At 43.3% G+C, this 20580-nt stretch overlaps 1 protein-coding gene across 2 annotated transcripts in view; it reads right to left on the bottom strand.

Moving 5' to 3' along the window:
- ARHGAP10 (Rho GTPase activating protein 10) overlaps positions 1-19916 on the bottom strand; it is a 308238-nt gene extending 288322 nt beyond the window's left edge. For both annotated transcript variants that reach the window (XM_008685462.2, XM_008685463.2), the window contains exon 1: positions 19549-19916. In XM_008685462.2, coding sequence (XP_008683684.1) covers positions 19549-19702 — 154 coding nt within the window. In that variant the 5' untranslated portion in view covers positions 19703-19916. The remainder of the gene's footprint in view (positions 1-19548) is intronic.
- Positions 19917-20580: the final 664 nt, after the last annotated feature.

Below are 20580 nucleotides of genomic sequence, written 5' to 3'. Positions count from 1 at the left end.
GATTTCCTTTGCTGTGTAAAAACCTTGTATTTTGATGTAGTCCCAACAGTTTATTTTTGCTTTTATTTACCTAGCATCAGGGCATATATCTAGAAAAAAAGGTGCTACAACTGACATCGGAGAAATTACTGCCTGTGCTTTCTTCTAGAATTTTTATGGTTTCAGGTCTCATGTTTAAGTCTATAAATATTCATTTGGGAGAGAGCACGAGCAGGGGGAGGAGCAAGGGGAAAAGGACAAGAGGATTCCACACTAAGCACAGAGCCCGATGCAGGGCAGGGCTCCATCTCACAATCCTAAGATCATGACCTGAGCTGAAATCAAGAGTCAGATGCTTAACCAACTGGGCCACCCAAGCGTCCCTCCCATTGGATATTTCTTCCTGCTTTGTCAAAGATTAATTGACCACTAATTGTGGGACTGCTTGGGAATTTTTTAAAGCGATCATTTTGAAAGGATTTTAATATTTCTTCGAGAACCTTGTTCTATTATAAATTGAATAAAAGAATGTACAACTTAACTGTGCAGCAAAATTGCTATTTGTCTTTTTTCCTGTTACTTTTCATTATATGAAACAAATTAAACACTAATACCCTATCTTTACTCCTGTGTAACAATGAAATTCACCCATACTGTTCACCTCTATGTGGAAACAGACTAAAACAGCAAGAACAAAAAGTTGTATACAACTTTCAGCACATTAAACAGAAAACAATCTTTAAGAAGTGACAATAGAAAGTCAACCAAAAGAAATACACTTCTGACCATAACTACCCTGAGCTTTCTCTGCATCCGGACGCAGTTTGGGGCCCTCAGAAGAATTGGCATGCTATCCCCAACTGTGTCCGTACTCCCCTTAGGCCAGTCTTCACGCTCCAAACATTTATCGTCTAAAGCCAAAACAGCTTTCTAACCAGAATGTAGCAGCTTTCACCTCCTGATCACTGTGATTTTCCTGTTTTCATAAGATACGAAGTACTCAGTGGGAATTTGCAGAGGAGCTGGGATAGCAATACAGTACAAAGTTACAAAAGAGACTTCTGCCTGACATCAGTATCTTAGGGACAGGACAGGAGTGAAAGGCCCTGGATTCTCCCATTCTTATCTGTGTCTTTACTGGTGTCACCTAACCTCTCCAGAATTCAAGGACTTCCAACATCGCAGGAGCCAGACAGGCATTTACTCAAGCAAATATTAATCCAAAACCTAAGACCCAGGCACTGTTCTAGGCACGAGTGGAGGGCTGCAGGGCAATACCACCCTCAAGGGACGAGAGTCTACTGGAATCTAGAAAGTGAGCAAGGTGAGGGGCAAAGCTTTTAGGAATGTTCAGTCTTTATTAGGACCCGGAGTAGCAGATGAATGGAAACCCCAACCACAAAACAATGTCACATCTTTATTCAATTCATTAATTTCTCTACTTCAATTTTAAACGAAGCATCAGAAGGAAGGGCTTTCACTCATGTAAATTAAATTTTTAAGGCTCAAAATCTGCTCACTCTCATCTACATCTAAATTTTTGACATATGTGACATAAGCATCATGAAAATAGTTTCGAAAGGCAAAAAAAATCCTTTAAATGACTTCCAGATTTACTTATTCATTAATACTGCAAATAAATAAAAAAAATTACTACCATGTAAACCAACACTATAAATGAACTTCAAGAAAACAACAGATAGGACAAAGCAGATATCTAAAGGGGCCACTCAGAACATGTTTCCTCTTCTATAGAATCCAAGGAGCGAGCATTCCTTCCAGCTCTGTGGCAGGTATTAGAAGACCAGGACTTTAATTCTAGCTTTTTTATTTTTATTTTTTTTAGGATTTTATTTATTTATTTGACAGATCCTGAGAGAGGGAACACAAGCACAGGGAGCTGGGCACGGAGAAGCAGGCCACCCAGCTGAGCAGGGAGCCTGACACAGGGCTCGATCCCCGGACCTTGGGATCATGACCCAAGCCAAAGGCAGACAACCCAACGACTGAGCCACCCAGGCACCCCTAATTCTAGCTTTCTATATGGAAATTGAAATTCACTAAACTCAAGATTAGAAAGCTCAAAAATATTTTCAAATTAACTACAATGTCTTTCTAATACTATGACTCTAGACAAAATTCTTCAACTTCTGGGTAGCAAGTTCCTCACAGATGAACCAGGAGAAAATCTATTTCAGAGTAAATACATTCAAAATACATCACCAAAAAGGATGAAACTGCATCCGGAAAGAAAAGAAATGGCCATTGCTTGCAAAGAAAATAAGACGGCAATACAATTTGGGGCACGAAATAGCAACAAATTTAAGCAAGCGTCCAAACTGGCATTAACAGTAAAGCATCCATTTCACAAAACAAAGTATTTCTTTCCCTTTAAGGGAAGAACTCCTACAGGCCTATCATGATAAGACAGGGAAGCTGAAAATGGCAACAGTACCAGGCTGTCAGTACACATCAAACCCACACATCCTTTGGATCATTAACCATAACATTACTTTTTAAATTCTCCTTTGGTTAAAAAGCCAACAACAGTAAGCTTTTTCACTTTTTGTAATACAAGTAGAAAAGTATGGCCGCTATTCCAGAACATCTGAAAATGACCTCCTTTCCCATGACTTTTAATAACTTACAGGAAGTTTCTATCACCTTCAAGGAAATTTTTTTTTAAAGATTTTATTTATTTATTTGACAGAGAGACACAGCCAGCGAGAGAGGGAACACAAGCAGGGGGAGTGGGAGAAGAAGAAGCAGGCTCCCAGCGGAGGAGCCTGATGTGGGGCTCGATCCCAGAACGCTGGGATCATGCCCTGAGCTGAAGGCAGACACTTAACAACTGTGCCACCCAGGCACCCCCAAGGAAATTTTTTTAATTTCCTAAAGTGTGCTTTGCCAACATAACCGCCTGCCCCCCCATGTCTTTACACAAGATAATACTGTTAATAAGACTCGTGAAATACTGTATCAATGGTAATAACGCATGTTGTGAAAACTACAGGCTTCACAGACAGCGTGTAACTGGCAGAGGTCACACAGCTTTCTGGGTAAGTGCCCTTGGGCAAGTAACTCAACCTATCTAAACCCAGGTTCCTAAGTTGCAAAACAGTATTTGCTATAAGAATCAGCACCAAATAAGACTGTGAGCGGTACAAGCTAATTCATGTGAAAGGCTTACATACTTATATAGCAAGTGCTAAAAAAATAAAAATAAATAAAAACCTACTATTTGCTACTACAACAACCATCATTATCATTACTTAATAAACTTACAAATATGTTTTAGTACATCTCAGATATTGTTTTCTAAGAGCTCAACTGACAAGCAAATTATGAAGCAAATTAAAACAAAATTTAATATCGCCAACTTAAAACAATAACCTCACTGCTGTTTTAAATTGAAGATATCTTATGTGTACCTTCATTTAAACAAATCCAGCAGACAAAAATGGATATTCACAAACACATACCAAAAATAGGTTGGGAGATGGCTATTCATTTTAGAGGAATCATCACTGATCCCTCTTAAATAATAAACACAGTTTAGTGACATCTAAATTATGATTAAATTATACACACACATATAATGGAAGCCCAGAGAGCTCCTTGTGTATTAATTCCAACTCCAACTTTCCTTCCTCATGTAAACTCCGAGTTTTCGTACACATTCATTAAACACATCACCATCTGGCACGCATCACTTGCCCTCCAACACCTTCCAAAGGCCACGTGCTCACTGGTGCAGGAGCTCCCGCCATGGAACCCACTCCCTCCCAGTTCCTTTCTATTTTGTTCTCGCCTCATACATTAAACTGAGGAAGTACGTTTACTCAAAACTACACATTCAGCTTTAAAGCTTTTGAAATGAAACCTTCAAAGCCACAAAACATAAAGGTCTTTACAAAGTTGCCTCTTTGTTCTCTGGACAAAGAAGCACTTTTTAAACCCTTCTGTTGCATGATTGTCAAGATAAATCAGTACTGCAGACACTCGGGTAGATCCTGCCAAAAGGCAGAGAACCATCTTAAAGCAAACAAAAAACTGTTAACTGTGGTTAAGTGATACATCCGGTTTCTGGATGTAGGACTGCAGCCATATAAGCCTTTTAGACAATATCAGTTAAGACACAGCAGTCAATTCTCAAAGATTTCGGAGTTCACATAAGTTTAATTCAACCACCCCAATTCCCCTAGACGAGCAATGAAAAGAAAATAGTCCAAATAGGTCACTTACCTACTTTCAAATCTTTGCTTTCAATACGATCCAGCATACACAATAAAATGGAGACAAGGGAAATATTTCTAGAGACTACCATGCAATTCAGAAGAAAGTAAACTTATCTGGACAACTTTTCCAGATGCTTACGGGATTATCTCAATTAATTTCAAACTTAAAATTAAGGCTGGAATATACACAAACAGAAAGAAAAAACACCTGCTCTAATTTCTGTTCAAGAAAAGTTTTCTTTCCTTAAAAGGAAAAAAGAATGCAAAATTGCTCAATCCATTGTGTGAGATGAATTATATACTAACATCAGTTTTTCTGGCAATCCTTTATTTCTCCAAAACTAAACAGAAGCACTGTATCAGTGTGAGAAATTTAAATTAAGCCAGCAAATCACTATTTAATTTTTAAAGTATTTTCTTGGACTATCACAAACTAAAATATTATAAATATTAGCTATGTTGCTCTAAGCTTTTTCCACAGTGATCAAAAAAAGTGTCATAGTCACCCGGTACTTGAGAGGTTAAATACAGGAAAGCACTGACACTAACTACCTCACTGTATCAACAACCCTAACCTTGTATCCCGGCAAGTTGCACTTCATTTCTCTCTCTCATCTCTCCTGCCCTTCTCAATTTTGGTTAAAAGGAATCAACCAAGCAATGGGAAAAATAGAGGGAAAACTTATTCTTTCTTTTTTTAATCATATATTTTTTTAAGATTGTATTTACTTATTTGTCAGAGAGAGAGAGAGAACTTGTACACGCAGGGGTAGCAGCAGGCAGGAGAGGGAGAAGCAGGCTCCCTGCTGAGCAGGATCCCAGGACCCTGCAATCACTACCTGAGCACAAATAAGAGTCAGACGCCTAACCACCTGAGCCACCCAGGTGCCCCAAGGGCAAACTTATTCTTACTATATTCTCACAGTCCTCATTTGCTCCATGAAGCCCCTAGGCCCAGATCAAAACAGGTCTGAAAGTCACTTTCAAAAATGTAAGTTCTCTTACAAATTAGCCATCTGCTTCTTTTCCTGCATTCTACAAATCCCTTCGCTATGAAACTTGGCATTCTGGTAAAGCAATTACTTGTCGCCTGCTTCTCCGCCCCGGTGGCGGGCACATGATTCAGCTGGCCCAAGGATACCATCTGCCATGCTCAGCGGCCGGTCCAGGCTGGGCAAGTGACCCAGGACTGACAAGGCCTTTAGGGAAGGCAACCACATGCCCAGGTTTTCCCCGGGACAATCCCAGTTTATCCCTGTTGTTCTGGCATAATTTTACTCTCAACAGTATCTTGATAGAGGCGATATGGTCTTCCTACCTCTAAGGCAGCTTCTCAGCCTCAGCGCAATTAACTTTAAGCTGGACCATTCTTTGTTGTAGGAGGGCTGTCCTGCACACTGCAGGACATGCAGCCGCACAGCATCACTGGCCTCTAGCCACTAGATGCCAGTAGAACCTCCCAATGAGGACAGCCAAACACATCTCCGGGGGGTCAAATTCATTCATTTGAGAACAAGTCCTCTAAGGAAAGGGAGTCACTGTTCTCTGGAATTCCCAGAGCAATAAGATGCAAGCCTTAAGCTATCACCTCCATGCAAGAGTGCCCATCTGAGGGTCAAGCCAACTGAGGGAAATGCCCGAGATACAAAGAGTGACCTGATGACATTGTTGGAACCCCTGGAGTCACGTGTACTTAAAGCAAGCCCCACTCCTCAGACTTCATTCATGTGAGCCCAGAAATCTCTTTTTTGTTTCTACTAGTTTTATTTGGATTTCTCTCACTTGCAACTGAAAGAAATGAATGAGGATACACAGTATGTTTTCTGTCAAAAATTTGAGCTGTCAAGAAAGAAAAAGGGTTCATGGGGCGCTTGGATGGCTCAGTCAGTTAAGCATCTGACTTCAGCTCAGATCATGGTCTCAGGGTCCAGGGCTCTGAGACTCAGCGGGGACTCTGCTTGTTCCTTTCCCTCTTCCTCTGCCCCTCCCCTGAACATGTTCGAGCTCTCTAATAAATAAAATGGAAAGGAAGGAAGGAAGGAAGGAAGGAAGGAAGGAAGGAAGGAAGGAAGGAAGGAAGACCCAGATTAATTCTAAACCCTATCCTATGCTTTCCAGAAAAAGAGACCACTAACTAGCTCTAGGGACACAAGCAGTGAACTTCTACACTAAAGTCTTAGAGTCCCTCCCTTTGAAGAGCCTGAGAGTCTCCGCACCTCACCTCCAGGCACACAGTGTCTACACTCAGTGCACCCAGAGCTAAAGAAAGAGGGGTGCCGTCTGCACACCACTGCATCTGAAGAGTTATAGTCATCATAAACATTTCTTTCTTCTAGAAATCGTTTCTTAAACTTCTTAGAACCTAAACAGATAGCTAGAAAAGAAGACAAAAAGATCTTTTTAGATCGCTGATAATTACTACATTTTAAACTCTTACAGGTTCTATTCGTCCTCCTCTCTTGGACAGAAAGGCAAAAATCTAAAGTCCTAGAGTCTCTTCCCAGATGTTGCCAGAGGCATTTTCTTCTCCGTAGGCATCCAAAGAGAACCAGCATGATCCCACGGAGATAAAACAGAAAAATCAGCAGTGTCACTCCGTGAAAAAGAAAAAGGTGTTTTCATTTAATACTTTAAAAAAAAAAAAAAGTTTAAAGACCGTTTGAATATTCAACTTTAAGTGTCAGCAGAGTAAAAGTCTGGAATTGAGGCATTTGTTAATGTCTTGATGACTGCTTATCCAGACATTCTATTCCTACCTTTTCTCCCCACCCACCTTCCATTACCTAGTCTCAGTTTAACATCTAGAGTCTATCCACGCCCCCATTTTAAACAGACTGTGAAACGAAAGTCTTATAAGTCCTGTATTATTTATTAACCAGAAAAAGAATGTGGTGGGGGAGAAATTAAAACACAATTAACTACTAGAAACTATCTCGCCATGTACCTCACAGAGAAAAGAAATCTACTGGTAGTAATTTCCTCAAAGTCCTGACACAAATCAACAAATTTATCTGAGTCTGCACCCATCTTTTCCCCCCCTTCCAGTTTTGAAGGAGACAAAGGGTGGGTCCTACCTTCACCTGGACTCTGAATCCCATCTTCTATGTTCAGAAGTACTCTGTACTCTGGAATAGGCCCCAGATCTTCAGTCTCCTCCTCTGTTGGATATCGTCATCAGCATGTTCAAATCTCACCCATTAACCAATAGTTTGGGAGAGCTATCTATACCACAGGCTCATTTATTTCCTTTATACCCTCCCCCTCAACCCTCTGCAGTCAGGGTCTCATCCCTGCTGTGGCATAAACTAATCTCCCAGTTATTACCAATGTCGCTGTCCTTTTTTTTTTTTTTTCCAGTATAATATACAGTGTTACATTAGTTTCAGGTGTAAAATATAGTGATTCAACACTTCCACACATTACTCAGTGTTCTTCAGGACAATTGTACTCTTCATCTCCAGCCCCCCATCCCCCATCCCTCCTACTTACCTCCCCTCTGGTAATCATCAGTTTGTTCTCTGTGGTTAAGAGTCCTCTTGTTCAACCAATGACACTGTATTAATGCAATGTCCCTGTACTGCTGGTACTGGTTCTCTTTGTAACATGACCTGGTCTCCTCTCTCCTCCTTTCTCCGTAACCTGTGCAACCCTCACCAGATTTTCCAACTCCTCCTTCCCCCCACCCCATAGTTACTACTCTCAAATCTCCTTCTCAAGCTCTTCTTCTATCCACCCTTTAAAAGTTGTATTCCCAGGGCATCTGGGTGGCTCAGTGAGTTAAGTGCCTGCCTTCCTCCCAGGTCATGACCCCAGGGTCCTAGGATCAAGACCCACATCAGGCTCCCTGCTCAGCAGAAAACCTGCCTCTCCCTCTCCCTCTGTCTCTCCCCCTCAGCTTGTGCTCTTTCTCGCTCGCTCTTTCTTTCTCTAGCTTACTCTCTCTCTCAAATCAATAAAATCTTTTAAAAAAATAAATTAAAAAAAAAAAAGAAAAGTTGTATTCCTCAGGATCTGCCCAGCCTCCCTGTCTTCTCCCTTTACATTCCTCCTCTGGGCAGGTTTGCTGCTGTTACACGGTGTCATTTCCTATCCATATGCTGGGTCTCCAGAATCTTTACCTCCAGCTTTATTCTGTGTTCCTGAAATGCATACTTATAAAAGAAGCAAACTACCAAATGTGTCCACTGGATAGCTGAGAGCACCTCAGTCTCAACATATCTAATCCAAAAACGTCTCCTCTCTCCCACAAAACCTGTTTCTCTAGCTGGACAGCCTCTGTGGATAGCACCCAACTGCCCAGGGCAGGAACTGAGGAATCACCCTAGGTGCCTCCTTCCTCAACCCCCGCACCCAGTCACCCACCACAGCCTGCAGCCTCTGTATCCAGACTCCTCCTCGAGAATCTGCCTCTTCTAATACCAAAGTCTCTGGTCTAGATGAGTGACCTCCCATCCTCCAGGTCCCCTTTCCTCAAATTCGCTCTCACAGCCACTGCTGGCTGGAGAAACTGTTCTAAAATGCAATTCCGGTGAGGCCAATCGACAGCTGGAAATGTTTCCATCCCTTTCTACTGTGCTTCAAATGAAGTGTGAAGTCCTTACGGGGCTTCACCAGGCCCTTCCCAACCCTGCACCCTGCCCACTCTGCAGCCCCATTGTTCGCACTCCCCGCGGCTAGCTCCGGGCCACTCCCAATCTACCAGAGCTGTTCCTCTATCTGGGCAGCACACGAGCTCTCTGGCCTCTCTGGCCTCCAGCCCTCTTGCATGCATTTGACCGTGTTTAAAGAATCCTTCTTCCCTACCCTCAGCATGGAAAGCTCCTAGCCTTCCCTGTGGCCTCAGCTTAGAAGTTACTACTGTCTTGAAGTCTTCTTTGACCCCCTAGTTAGTCCTGCCATAACTAGGGCCATAGCATCCCAATCTTACTCAACAAAGTGCATGACAATAATTAATCTTCCCTCTCCCCCACTAGAACTCTGACTTCTGCACAGATACACAGGGTCTCTGTTCACTGTTAAACCTCCAGCAACTTGCCCACAATAGGTGGAGTTTAATGACTTGGGATGACACTTCATCCCCCCTGTCATAAATGAGGGTATTACAGTGATGACTGTGAACAGATTTTTGATTCTTTTTCTATGCTTAGCAAACACATTCAGGGGTCATTATGAATCAGGTTTATAAGGACTTTGGAAATAATCAACTAATTTAATTCTGGCAACATTTAGGGAGATAAAACTATCCACACTCTACAGAAGAGGAAATCAAGGCACGAAGGAGTTAAACAAGTTGCCCAGGGTCACAGAGTAAAACTGACATCAAAGACCACGCTCTTCAATACGTTTGCTGTGCTGCCTCTGACCTGCATTTCACAAAAGAAAAACAAAACTACCCGTCACAGTGACAGAAGTCCTATCTGCCAGATTCTCCAATAAAAGTCATGACATGTCAATGACACTCCACTCCCTTGTGCTTCTTTGGCTTTGTCCCAGAAACTTTCAAGCAAAGAGCTTCAGTAATACGCTGGACTTCAACACGCTACTACAGCTGGCCTCTTGTATTTAATAAATGCAAGGCCTATATTCAGCCCTGTGCTTCAAAACACGGATAGCCTGAAAGAGAAAGGAACATGTATTCACAGACTATTTCTACTCTCTCTACTGGTAAAGCCACAACCGTGTCCAAGTTCAACCAAAGGAAGTCAGAATGGTGCTCTTTTGATGACAGTGAGGATGACAGTACCTACCGGGGACCAGACACAGTTCTGAGATCCTTGACTATGGAACATTAGGATTACATAATACCACCCCATTAGATAGAGTTCCTACTCTCTCCATTTTACTAATAACGAATCAGTAAGTGAGATGGAACGCCTGGGTAGCTCAATTGGTTAAGCATCTGCCTTTGGCTCAGGTCATGATTCCAGGGTCCTGGACCCAGTCCTGCATGGGGCTCCTGCTGCTCCCCCTGCTTGTGTGCATGCACTCTCTCTGACAAGAAGTAAAATCTTAAAAAGAGAGAGAGAGAGAGAGAGAAAGTGAGGCACTGAGGGTTTAAATAATTTGCCCAAACTCTGATTTTTATCTCTCACTGTAAAAACATTCATCTTTTTAGAGAGTATCAAACATCTTGTATTCAGATCTGAAGTAACATTACTCTGGCCAAATGAATTTCCTCCAGCCACACACCTCACCATGACTCGCTCCCAGACGGTAGCGGAACACACACCTTGGCACCAAGGGCAGACGGTGCCCATGGGTGAACGAGTCAACAAGGAAGGAGAAATCACACTCACCACTGAAATATTAAGTGGCACAGGATTAACATCTTCCTCAGGAAACACAGGGAGGAAATTCTAGTTCAACCAGGGAGGCAATTCTAGTTCAACCAGAGAGGCAGACCTCCAGCAGCAGCAACAGGGGTGGGATACTTGGGGAGCTTGGGACTTACAGATGCCTGCCCTTAGAATGTAAAGTGTCAAGGGTTTGTCAGCGTGCATGTGTTTGTTTGTTTAAAAGAGAAGGATGTCAAGGCTCCCTGATTACAAAAGCATCCCCTTGGCAAGTCTATAAATTATGTTCCTATATTAGGATAATCAAATAAAGCAGGCTGTGGTTCCTGTTTGCTTGGAAGCCTATCGCAAAACACCAACCAATCCCTGCCTAAAAATCACATTCATCTGACCTAACCAGACTGACAGTTACCACAGTTCTTAATGCACACTGTGTTGATGAATATAAATACCATTTTATCTCTAGATACCAATATCAGAAGTCTAGTTTCAAGGAAGTGAAAGGCTTTAAATTTTGTCTGTTCATGACTCAGACCAGTGACTGAAACTTAAACTAGTTTGCTGATTATCCACACTAAGCTGATAATTTATCAAAAAAATTTTACTAAAAGACTTCAAAATTCATGGGTACATTATTTACAGATTGTTGTCAAAGCTACTGTTTTAAAGTTTATAAAATTAATTACAATAAGGCTTTCATGCTGCATAAATTCTCTAGTAAGTTGTTTGGCAATCAAAAAATGCATGATTATAGGATACATCATAGAACATCTTATGCGTTTATGTAACGTCTACAAAACATCAATTAACAAAGACTTTTTAAACATGACTTGGAGGAAAAAGGGGTTGAAGTAAATGAAATAGAGATACATGTAGCCACATGGATAAATTTCACACACATAAAGTTGAGGGGGGAAAAAGAAGGTGCACATATAGTATGAGAACCATTATATAAAGTCTATAAACATGCTAGCTATTATCTAGGAATTTGTACAGATATACTAAAATGTCTCAAAATAATAAACACCAGATTTGAGGTAGTTGCTACTGTTTGGGGAGGACAGGTTGCTACTGGGGAGAGGAAGACAGTAAGCTTTTTTTTCTAAACCAAGATGCAAACACAGAAATGTTTATTATGAAATTCTTTACACACATACACACACACACACAGCATAGTTTTAATGAATTAAGAACAGGGCTATTTCCATATGCTTCTCCACTAACATTTACAACCACTTATATCTTAATGAAAGAACATATTACTTGAAAGACAATTTATACACAGTGTGCTTTCAATGAGTTAAGAACACAGCTATTCCTATATGCTTCTGCACATGTTTACAAAAACTTGCATCTTAATGAAACAAGATGTTAGATGAAGGACACAATATATACACTGTAGTTATTATGAGATTCTCTGTATCTTTTTATATTTCTAAACTATCTCATAATTTTGGTAAGCAAAAAAGCCTAATGCCAAAACATAAGAACAAAATGAAAATGTATTCTACTAAAGGGTGGGACAAGGAATGAGAAGTAAAGAAAGGATGGGAGAGTGGAGATTAAGAGACCGAGACTAAGGGGAAGGAATGATACTGTTTTAAGTAGAGATCTGAATCTTATTGATTCTAAATCAACCAAAATCTGAATGTCTATACTTATCATACAAGCTAGCAGCCAGTTTTATTTACAATAGTCACCCTAGGAGGCCTTATATTTTCAGTCGTGGTCCTCTGCCAAGCTAATAGAGTCTCCCAACTAGATCATGAAATGAACACACATTCCAGATAACCAAGATTTATCATAATAACTTCCCTTAACACAACACCACAGTTACACCCCCTTATGGAGACAGCTAATGATTGCAGTTAAGGGTTTCTGAGTTAGACAGAAGTGGGTTCACATTCCAGCTTCTCCACTGACAAATTGTGTGATTTGAATACGCTTTCACACTGTACCTATTCACTGCCCTATACAGTCAGCAGTCACTTAAAGCACAATTTATGGTAACCTAGCAGACTACCCAGCATTTTTACATCCTTCACAATTCTTGCTTATGACCCCAAAATAAACAAAACCATAAGGTGATAAGCAGTTATTGGAGTCACAGACTCCAAACAGCTTCTGTGGGAATTTGTTGAGGGGACTTTGAGGATTCTTTCATAGAGTATAGGATTTCCTTGCAGGTCTTAGGTATAGCCCTCTTCGAGAGGTCTCTGACTGCCTTTTCTCACTGTGAATTTCCCACAGCAGACACAAGCACTGTCCATTAGTTGTTAGAGTTTCCTGCAGATTAAACACTAATGTTAGTATCCTCTAAAAGTATCACTGTAATTTTTAAATATCTGAAGGCTCCAGTCATTGATGTTATCATCTCAGTACCTTGAACACAGCTCTGTCACCTTCAACCCCTCCTTATCAGTCCTCTAGACAGAGGCCCACTGCTGACTGCTTGAGCCCTAGCTGCAGACGTTTGGCTAGATCTAAATAAGCAGCCTTACTGGAACCTTCTACTTCATCTTCAAATTTCTGTGAATTGGAAATAAATTCTGGAGAACAGTTTCCCAAGATACCATTCAGCTTTGATTCATCGACTTATTTTTAAGATTCTTCAGTATCTTGCACTACATTCAAACCTTGGAAGCCTTCCCAGAGTTTGTCAAATTTGTCTCTCTTCTTGGTCCCTGCTAATGAGGATATGAACCAATATACTCTTAGGGGTAATAAGTGTCAAAAGGTTACATACTAGTCACTGGGCCAGAGCAGCCATTTTTCAGACAAGAAAAGAACCTTGATATTAAAACACGTACCTGCAATTTAGATCATAAGTGTTAACATTTCACGTTTGAATGCTGCTTCTAAATGCTTTACATGTATTAACTAATTTAATCCAACTAGCAACCCTATACAGTGGATAGCATTATAATCTCCATTTTATAGGCAACAACACAGAGAAAAGCTAAGCAACTTGACCAGGGTCCCACTGCCAGTGAGTGGTTGAGCTAGACAGACCAGTACCCTCAACCTATGCTCTTCGTTTTCTATCCTGTACCGGAGCATCAGCTACTTCAAAATTAAAACAAAAATGCCCTCCTGTCTTCCCCTCTTCCAAAAATCAACAATGCTCCCTGGTCCCCAACAAAAAAACTAAGCAGAAAGGAGGTGGTCAGAGGAACCCCAACAGATGGGAGGACAGGGAAAAGGCAATGTGTCAGTAGGACATGGGAAACACCGGATGACTGACCCATAAAACATCCTAAATGCACACGGCGGGCCAGTGGAGAGCTCTAAAGAGAACTATTCTATAGAGGCACCTGGGTGGCTCAGTCAGTTAGGCGTTTGCCTTCAGCTCAGGTCATGATCTCGGGTCCTGGAATCAAGCCCCGCATCACGTTGCCTGCTCAGTGGGGAGTCTACTTCTCCCTCTCCCTCTGCTGCTCCCCTTGCTTGTACTCTCCCCCGCCCCCATCAAATAAATAATTTAAAAAAAGAAAAAAAAAAAAGAAACTATTCTATATGGAGTCAAGGACCACCTATAGTGAGTAAAGCATTTGAAGCTTCAAAGCCTGTCTGGGTCCACATCCTAGCTCCAGTCTGATAGTTTTTCTACAACATGTCTACATTCATACTGGAGACTTGCCCACTGTACTAAAAACCCAAGGGAGAGTTGAAGGCTTATCCCAGGCGATGCCCTGAATTGTTGGTGATCCATGGTGATTTCTTTGGGACAAAAAATACATGCGAGTGTTCTTTTCCATTCAGGGAAACATTATATTTGTAATTCATCAACTTTTTAAGTAACATTTTATTTCTATACCTCCCTAAATTCCACTCAATAGCAGTATTAGCATGAAATTTACAAAGATACTACTCCATCAAAATTGGGGTGTGAAGTAGCAAAAAACACAATTCAAACTGGCTTAGGTCATTTAACAATATATCCAGAGCTGGGCTTTTGACATAGAACAATCTGTGGCTCCCACAATGACGTCAAAAACCCAGATACTGTTACCTCTGTGCTCCACAGGCCTCACCTTGGCTCCACTCAACTGTCCCAAGATGGTAGTAGCAGCTCCAGGCAACACAATCAGATATCACAGAAAAGTAAAGAACCTTTTTTTTTTTTTTTTAAGATTCATTTACTTGAGAGAGCGAGCACGAGTGGGAGAGGGAGAGAGAATCTCAAGCTGACTCCGAGCTAAGCAGGGAGCCCAACAGGGGGCTTGATCCCACGACCCTGAGATCATGACCTGAGCTGAAACCAAGAGTTGGACGCTCAACTGACTAAGCCACCCAGGCGCCCCAAGGACCCTTTTTATGAGCCTCCTCACACAAAAGGAAATCTTTTCCAAAGTCTCCAGCAGCCTTCCTATCCTGTCTCACTAGCAAAAACTGAGATATATCCTCATTCTTAAACCAGTTACCGGCCCAGAAAATAAGTTCACCATAACTGGGTTAGAGTTCTGGGACTCTTAACCCTGACCGCATGGTTTTATAATCAGCCAGGTGATTCTAAAGATCAGCTGGGCTTGAAAACTGAATTACCCCTAATCACCTTTCCCTGTGTCTCCTAAGAAAAGGTTTAGATACCTGAGCAAAATTTGGATAGCCAGAGAAAAATAATGCTGGCTGGGCAAACAATAGAGCTACACAACCACTTTACATGTATGATTGCAAAATACTTTCACGCTATTTTAGTCAATCCTCAGACTGGACTTTCTGCAATAGTTACATTTTACAAATTAGGAAACTGAGGCTCAAGTTTACAATGTGAAATTCTTTTCAGTCTTCCAAACTTCTGTATGTTTCAATGTAATAGCAACTTGGGAAATTTCTCCCAAAAGGGATTATCGCACGAACCATTTCTCTGAAATATTATCAAAAAGAAAGCAAAAAGGAACTTTTATGTTGTCCTGAAGAAAGCAAATAAAAATCAAGGAAATATTAAAGGAAAAAGCATAGCAAATATTAAAATAGCAAGGCCTAAAAAAAAAAAGTCCTAAAACCAAGACTCAGGAGGCTCCAATTCTAGTCCCGGCTGCCACTAACACCCTTCTCCATGTCTGTGCTAAGAGCAGGCTCGCTTATGAGGAGCTCTCCAGCTTAATACACACCAAGAAACCTAGACAATCTAAGCTTACTAAAGAGCATTTTATATAACTATATAAGTGCTTAATAACTGTAAGGACTATTTGTTTAAAAAAATTTTTTTTTCCTCTAAAACAGAACACATTCTCTCAAGATTGCCTAATGTAAAATTTGTGAGAAAAGTATATATGGCTTATTTCTGTTCCTGGCAAATATGCTAAACATTTCTATGAATCATAAGCATCTGAAACTATACAGACAGCACATGAAAGGCTCACAAAAGGAAATTCTGTATTAAAAGAGGACACTGGTTATTCTAGGAAAGGCGTGAAAAGAAAAAGGACTAAAAAAATCCATTTAAACAAAGACTCCATTGAATTGAGTGAATGATCTCCAAATGTACAACGTAAGTCAATGATCCCAGACTTCTCTCTGGAGCTCCCACCTACCCCCACTGTTATGTCCAAATCCACCCTACACACAGATGTCAAATCCTGTCTCGAAATCAACTCTTTCCCATTATGTCAGCCTTCTGCTGACAAACCTCAGTGATTCTCCACAGGATAAAGTCAACATTCCTAACCTTGCTTTTATGACCCTCCATAATCTGAAACTGACCTCTCCCTTCATCCCATTCCTAACTGGTCTCCTCATGGCCCTCAAACACTGTGGTGTTCAGGTTTCTTTTCAGCTGTTCTCAAACTCACAAGTTCTACAAGGTTCTATTCCTTACTTAAAACAAGTTCCCAAACTGCCAGTCACATGTCTTCATTCTAACCTGCAACAAACTCTTGTTTCTGGCAAAGTTAGAATACTTGCTCATCACTAAATTTTTAGACTTTTATTTGTTTTTTGAACATTTATTTATGGGGCACCTGGGTGGCTCAGGTCATGATCTCAGGGTTCTGGGATCAAGCCCCAAGTCAGGCTCCCTACCCAGCAGGAAGTGTGCTTCTCCCTCTCCCTCTGCTGCTCCCCTTACTTGTGCTCTCTCTCTCCATCAAATAAATACATAAAACCTTAAAAAAAAAAAAAAAAAGATTTGAGAGAGAGAGAAAGAGCATGCACACGCAGGGGCAGGGAGGAGAGGGAGATAATCTCCAGCAGACTGTGCTGAGAGCAGAGCCCAACACGGGGCTCAATCCCAGGACCCTGAGACCATGACTGAGCCAAAACCAAGAGTCAATCACTTAACCAACTAAGCCACCCAGGTGCCCCTTAACCTTTTAATATGTGTATGTCTGTCTATCCTTTGTTTCTTCAAGAATTTGGTACAATGCTACAGGAGTCCAAACACATTCCCTAGATTGGACTGAATTCAACCATAGGACAATAAATTTAAGGACAAGGGCTTCTGCCTTATTACCTCTTTGTATCTCAATCCCAATATTTAATGAATCATAGATGCTAAATATTTGCTGATTGCTGCATCACTGAACTCAGCAGTAAGCCTTCAAGTCCCACAGAGCCACCTCCAATTTCTTTAAATATTTATGGAATATTCAAAGCATCAAGACATCAAAACTACATAAAGCCAACAAGTATTTAGTGCATGCAGGAGGCATCTTACAGGGCAATTAAAAACAAAAATCACTTAAACTCACAATTCTGAAAATGCACCAAATGCCATTTATGCACAACGGAGTATAAGACATCTGAAAATATAATCAGTCTGACCTAGTTGATTGCTATTCTTTCTGCAGCTCCTTCCCCCACCTTACGTCCTTCCTCGACTTCTAGACTCGCAGATGTTATACAGAAAGGCTCAACTGGTTAGGCGAACGACTGACCTACACTCCAATTGCCAAACACTGCAGGACCTTACCAGTGCCTCTAAGAAGTAGGACAAGGGAAACTGCACACAAAATAATTAAGTGACCTGTTCGGCTGTTGTGTGGCCGGGCCCTAACCAACAGGAGAGGTGAATTAAACACAGGTGTCCTGACTTAAGTCAGGTGCTTGTAGTCTTTGATAGGAATAAACTAGAACTAAACTTTGAGGAGCAAGCTGGGCAAACTCAGGGTTTTCCTAACTTGGCCTAAAGCATGTGAGCTAAAGCTGTGTTTTTGCTGCCTTCTGGGAAAGACTTTAAGTTAATCAACCATAATGAGAAAAAAGATACTTCTGGGTTGCTCTCTTAATTACAATTATAAATTATGTTTCTTATGGTAAAGGACAAGAATCAAAAGGAGTAAGATGCCAGTTGACAAATTCAAGAAAGTCTACATTCTGGGGAGGAAGGCTGACAGCTGGCCCCCAGATGCACCAGCTGCTGCTGGAACACCAGGCATGTGTCCTGTTGGCAGAAGAGCTAACATGCAGTCACATAAATAGCTTTCTACCAGTGGCCAAACTGGCTTTGCCATCTGCCTCTCCCCATACCAAAGCCTCCCTCCTCATCATCCTAGCTCCAGAGGGAGCTGCTACAGCCAGTAAGAGAGAAGGTATACCAACCCCCGCCACTGACACTGGTTAACACCAAGCTACAGGAAGAAGTCCTCTCCCTCACGTTCTCATGCATACACACACACTGCCTTTCTCACTCCTGCCTACATATTTATAACCCCTCCCTACTCCCCTCCCAACATACATACCTAATGCCAAGGCACTGGACACCCATCAACCAAATAAGCCCACTAGTCACACGTCCCAAAGTGATTCCCTGTCCTCATTTTGCAACACCAACAAGGTCACAGAACCAAAAGGAACCTTGGACATCATCCAGAGGAGTGACTTGCTTCCAAAATTACAGGGATGGCTCGCTAAATTCTTCCCATTAAAATTTATTTCAACTCATTCATTAAATGAATATTTACTCTTCCAGGCACTGTGCTGGGTTCTTGAGAGTTTGTTCATTATGTTTTAATCTTCTTTAATGCAAAATGGTGGTAGTGGGGGAACAGTGATATGGGGTATTTTTTCCCAGAGGAGATGTCTACAAACAAGTGTACAAGGGACTAACTCCCAAAGCTGAGAATTACTTAACTGAGAAACCAGAGAAGCGATAAAGACCCTAACAACACAGACTTGTGAGGCTGGATACTGCCCTGTCCCTTGTCTGATATCTTCTTTAGAAGAAAAGAGGACACTCACAGGCATCCTCAGAAGGGCTATGGGCTACAGGTGTGGTCAGGCCACCCAGCTCCTCACTGGAGCTGATGCCGCCCCATACCCAGCAGCATCACCAACTCGGTGTTTCAGCCAGAATTTTAGCCCTTCTCCCTCCTAGAAAGACTCTTCTCAGATACAGATATATCTACAGAGATCTATTTCTCCGGTGGCCACTTCCTAGTTTTTCAAAAAGCAGAAAAGAACCAGGGAGGAAGGCATCAAGCCTGCCGTGGGTGGAATTCCCTAGTTGCAGGCAACGCGGGCTCTGGCCAAAGGGTAGGCTGTCTGCTCACCCTTACAAGCCCCAATCTTTGAACCCTCCCAGCGCAGGAGGGAAAGAATGTGCGGAAAGCAGCACAATGCCAGGTGGACTTTCTGGTTTAGCACAGCGAAGGACCCGGGACCAGACTATCCGAAAAGATCAGAAAATGACACGGTAAGGGTGTAGTTTAAGGGACTTTTGAAAAGTCAGCACACTGCAGGTTTTCAAAGAATCCCCAGGAAAGTCCTCTGGAAAGGTCAAGAGGCCAAACTAGTGAAACTGAGCTTAGGGTGCAATCCCACCTGACCTCGGGCGGGCGGGGCAGGGAACGCAGGCACCGAGGGGCTCCCGGCTGCGCGCTCCCACGCACGGCTCCGGGCTCTGGCCGCTGCTAGAGGGCTAGAGGAGGGAAAGGGGACTCGCCACCCGCTGCCTGGAGAGCCGGGCAGGAGTGAGCCCGGGGCCTCCCGGTCCCCAATCTCCTGTTCCGCAGGAGGCTGACCCGGGGCACGCGACTGTCTCGCTCCCGCAGAGGCTCGCGGCGCCGCAGCCTGCCTGCGCCCAGGTCCCCGCTTACTTTTGGTCGCTGCGATGAGGTTCTTCCCGTCCTTGATGAGCTCTTTTATGAACTTGTTGGTCCTCTCCAGCTCCGCTTCGTGGGCGCGGATCCTCTCCCTGAACCACGGGCTGTCCAGGTAGCAGTCGCTGAACTCCAGGGGCTGCAGCCCCATGACTGCCTCGGTCCGCCGCCCGCCCGCAGCGCACTACAGCCGGAGCCGGGCTTCGGGGCCGCGGCCAGGTGCGGGGCGCGCGGGCAGGAAGTCCCGGAGAGGTTCGCAGCCCCGGGCGAGCGCAGCACCGACGTGTCCCTCGGAACTGAGGCCGGCGGCCGAGGCGAGCGAGAACCGCGGCGCCCCAATCCCGGCAGCCCCCGCCGATCCCCGCGCGCCCGCGGCCCCGCCCCGCCCCCGCGCCGCGGACCCTACCCGAGGCGCGAGCCGCCCCGCCCCGGGCGCCTCCCCGGCCCGCCCCGCGTCCCCCCCACCCCCGCTCGCCCCTTTCTTGATCCTCCGCCTCCCTTCTTCCTCCCTCCCTTCCCTTCTCTTCCTTTCCCCAGCAGCCTCTCCCTCCTCTTCCCCACGCGCAGTTGCCCCTCCTCTTCCTTCCGAGCCTTACTCGGTCTAGAATTTCGTCCCGCGGCTCTCCTCCACCCCCCGGGCGCGTGTCCCTCCCCTTTCTTGGGCTCGCCTTCTTGGGGTGACTCAAAGTCGGCTCCGCGAGGCCGGGAACTCGACCGGGACGGGGAAGGGGCGTCTTAATAACAGCCTCTAATCCCCTCAGCTGGGAGACAGCGCTCAGATGTCTTCACTCATTGATCTTTATCCTGGGAGCGACCCCGAGCTGCGAAAGTTCTCGCACGCCGGGCTCGCTTATTCCTTATTCCCGTTTCTCATCTCAAGTAAAATGCGTGTTCAATCTCCACTTTAATTGAAAGCTTTACACGAGCAGGGAGAGCTTGGGGGACGACAGCTCCTATTACACTCTTCGGTGATTCCACACTGAACAATTTGGAGGGAGGGAGAGGGTGGATAAACCACTGAAGAGTTGT

This window comes from Ursus maritimus, unplaced genomic scaffold (genome assembly GCF_017311325.1).
Source record: "Ursus maritimus isolate PB19 unplaced genomic scaffold, ASM1731132v1 scaffold_11, whole genome shotgun sequence".
NCBI classification, from domain to species: Eukaryota; Metazoa; Chordata; class Mammalia; order Carnivora; family Ursidae; genus Ursus; species Ursus maritimus.
The sequence above is the reverse complement of the archived record's forward strand: the minus strand, read 5'-3'. Positions and strand labels throughout refer to the sequence as shown.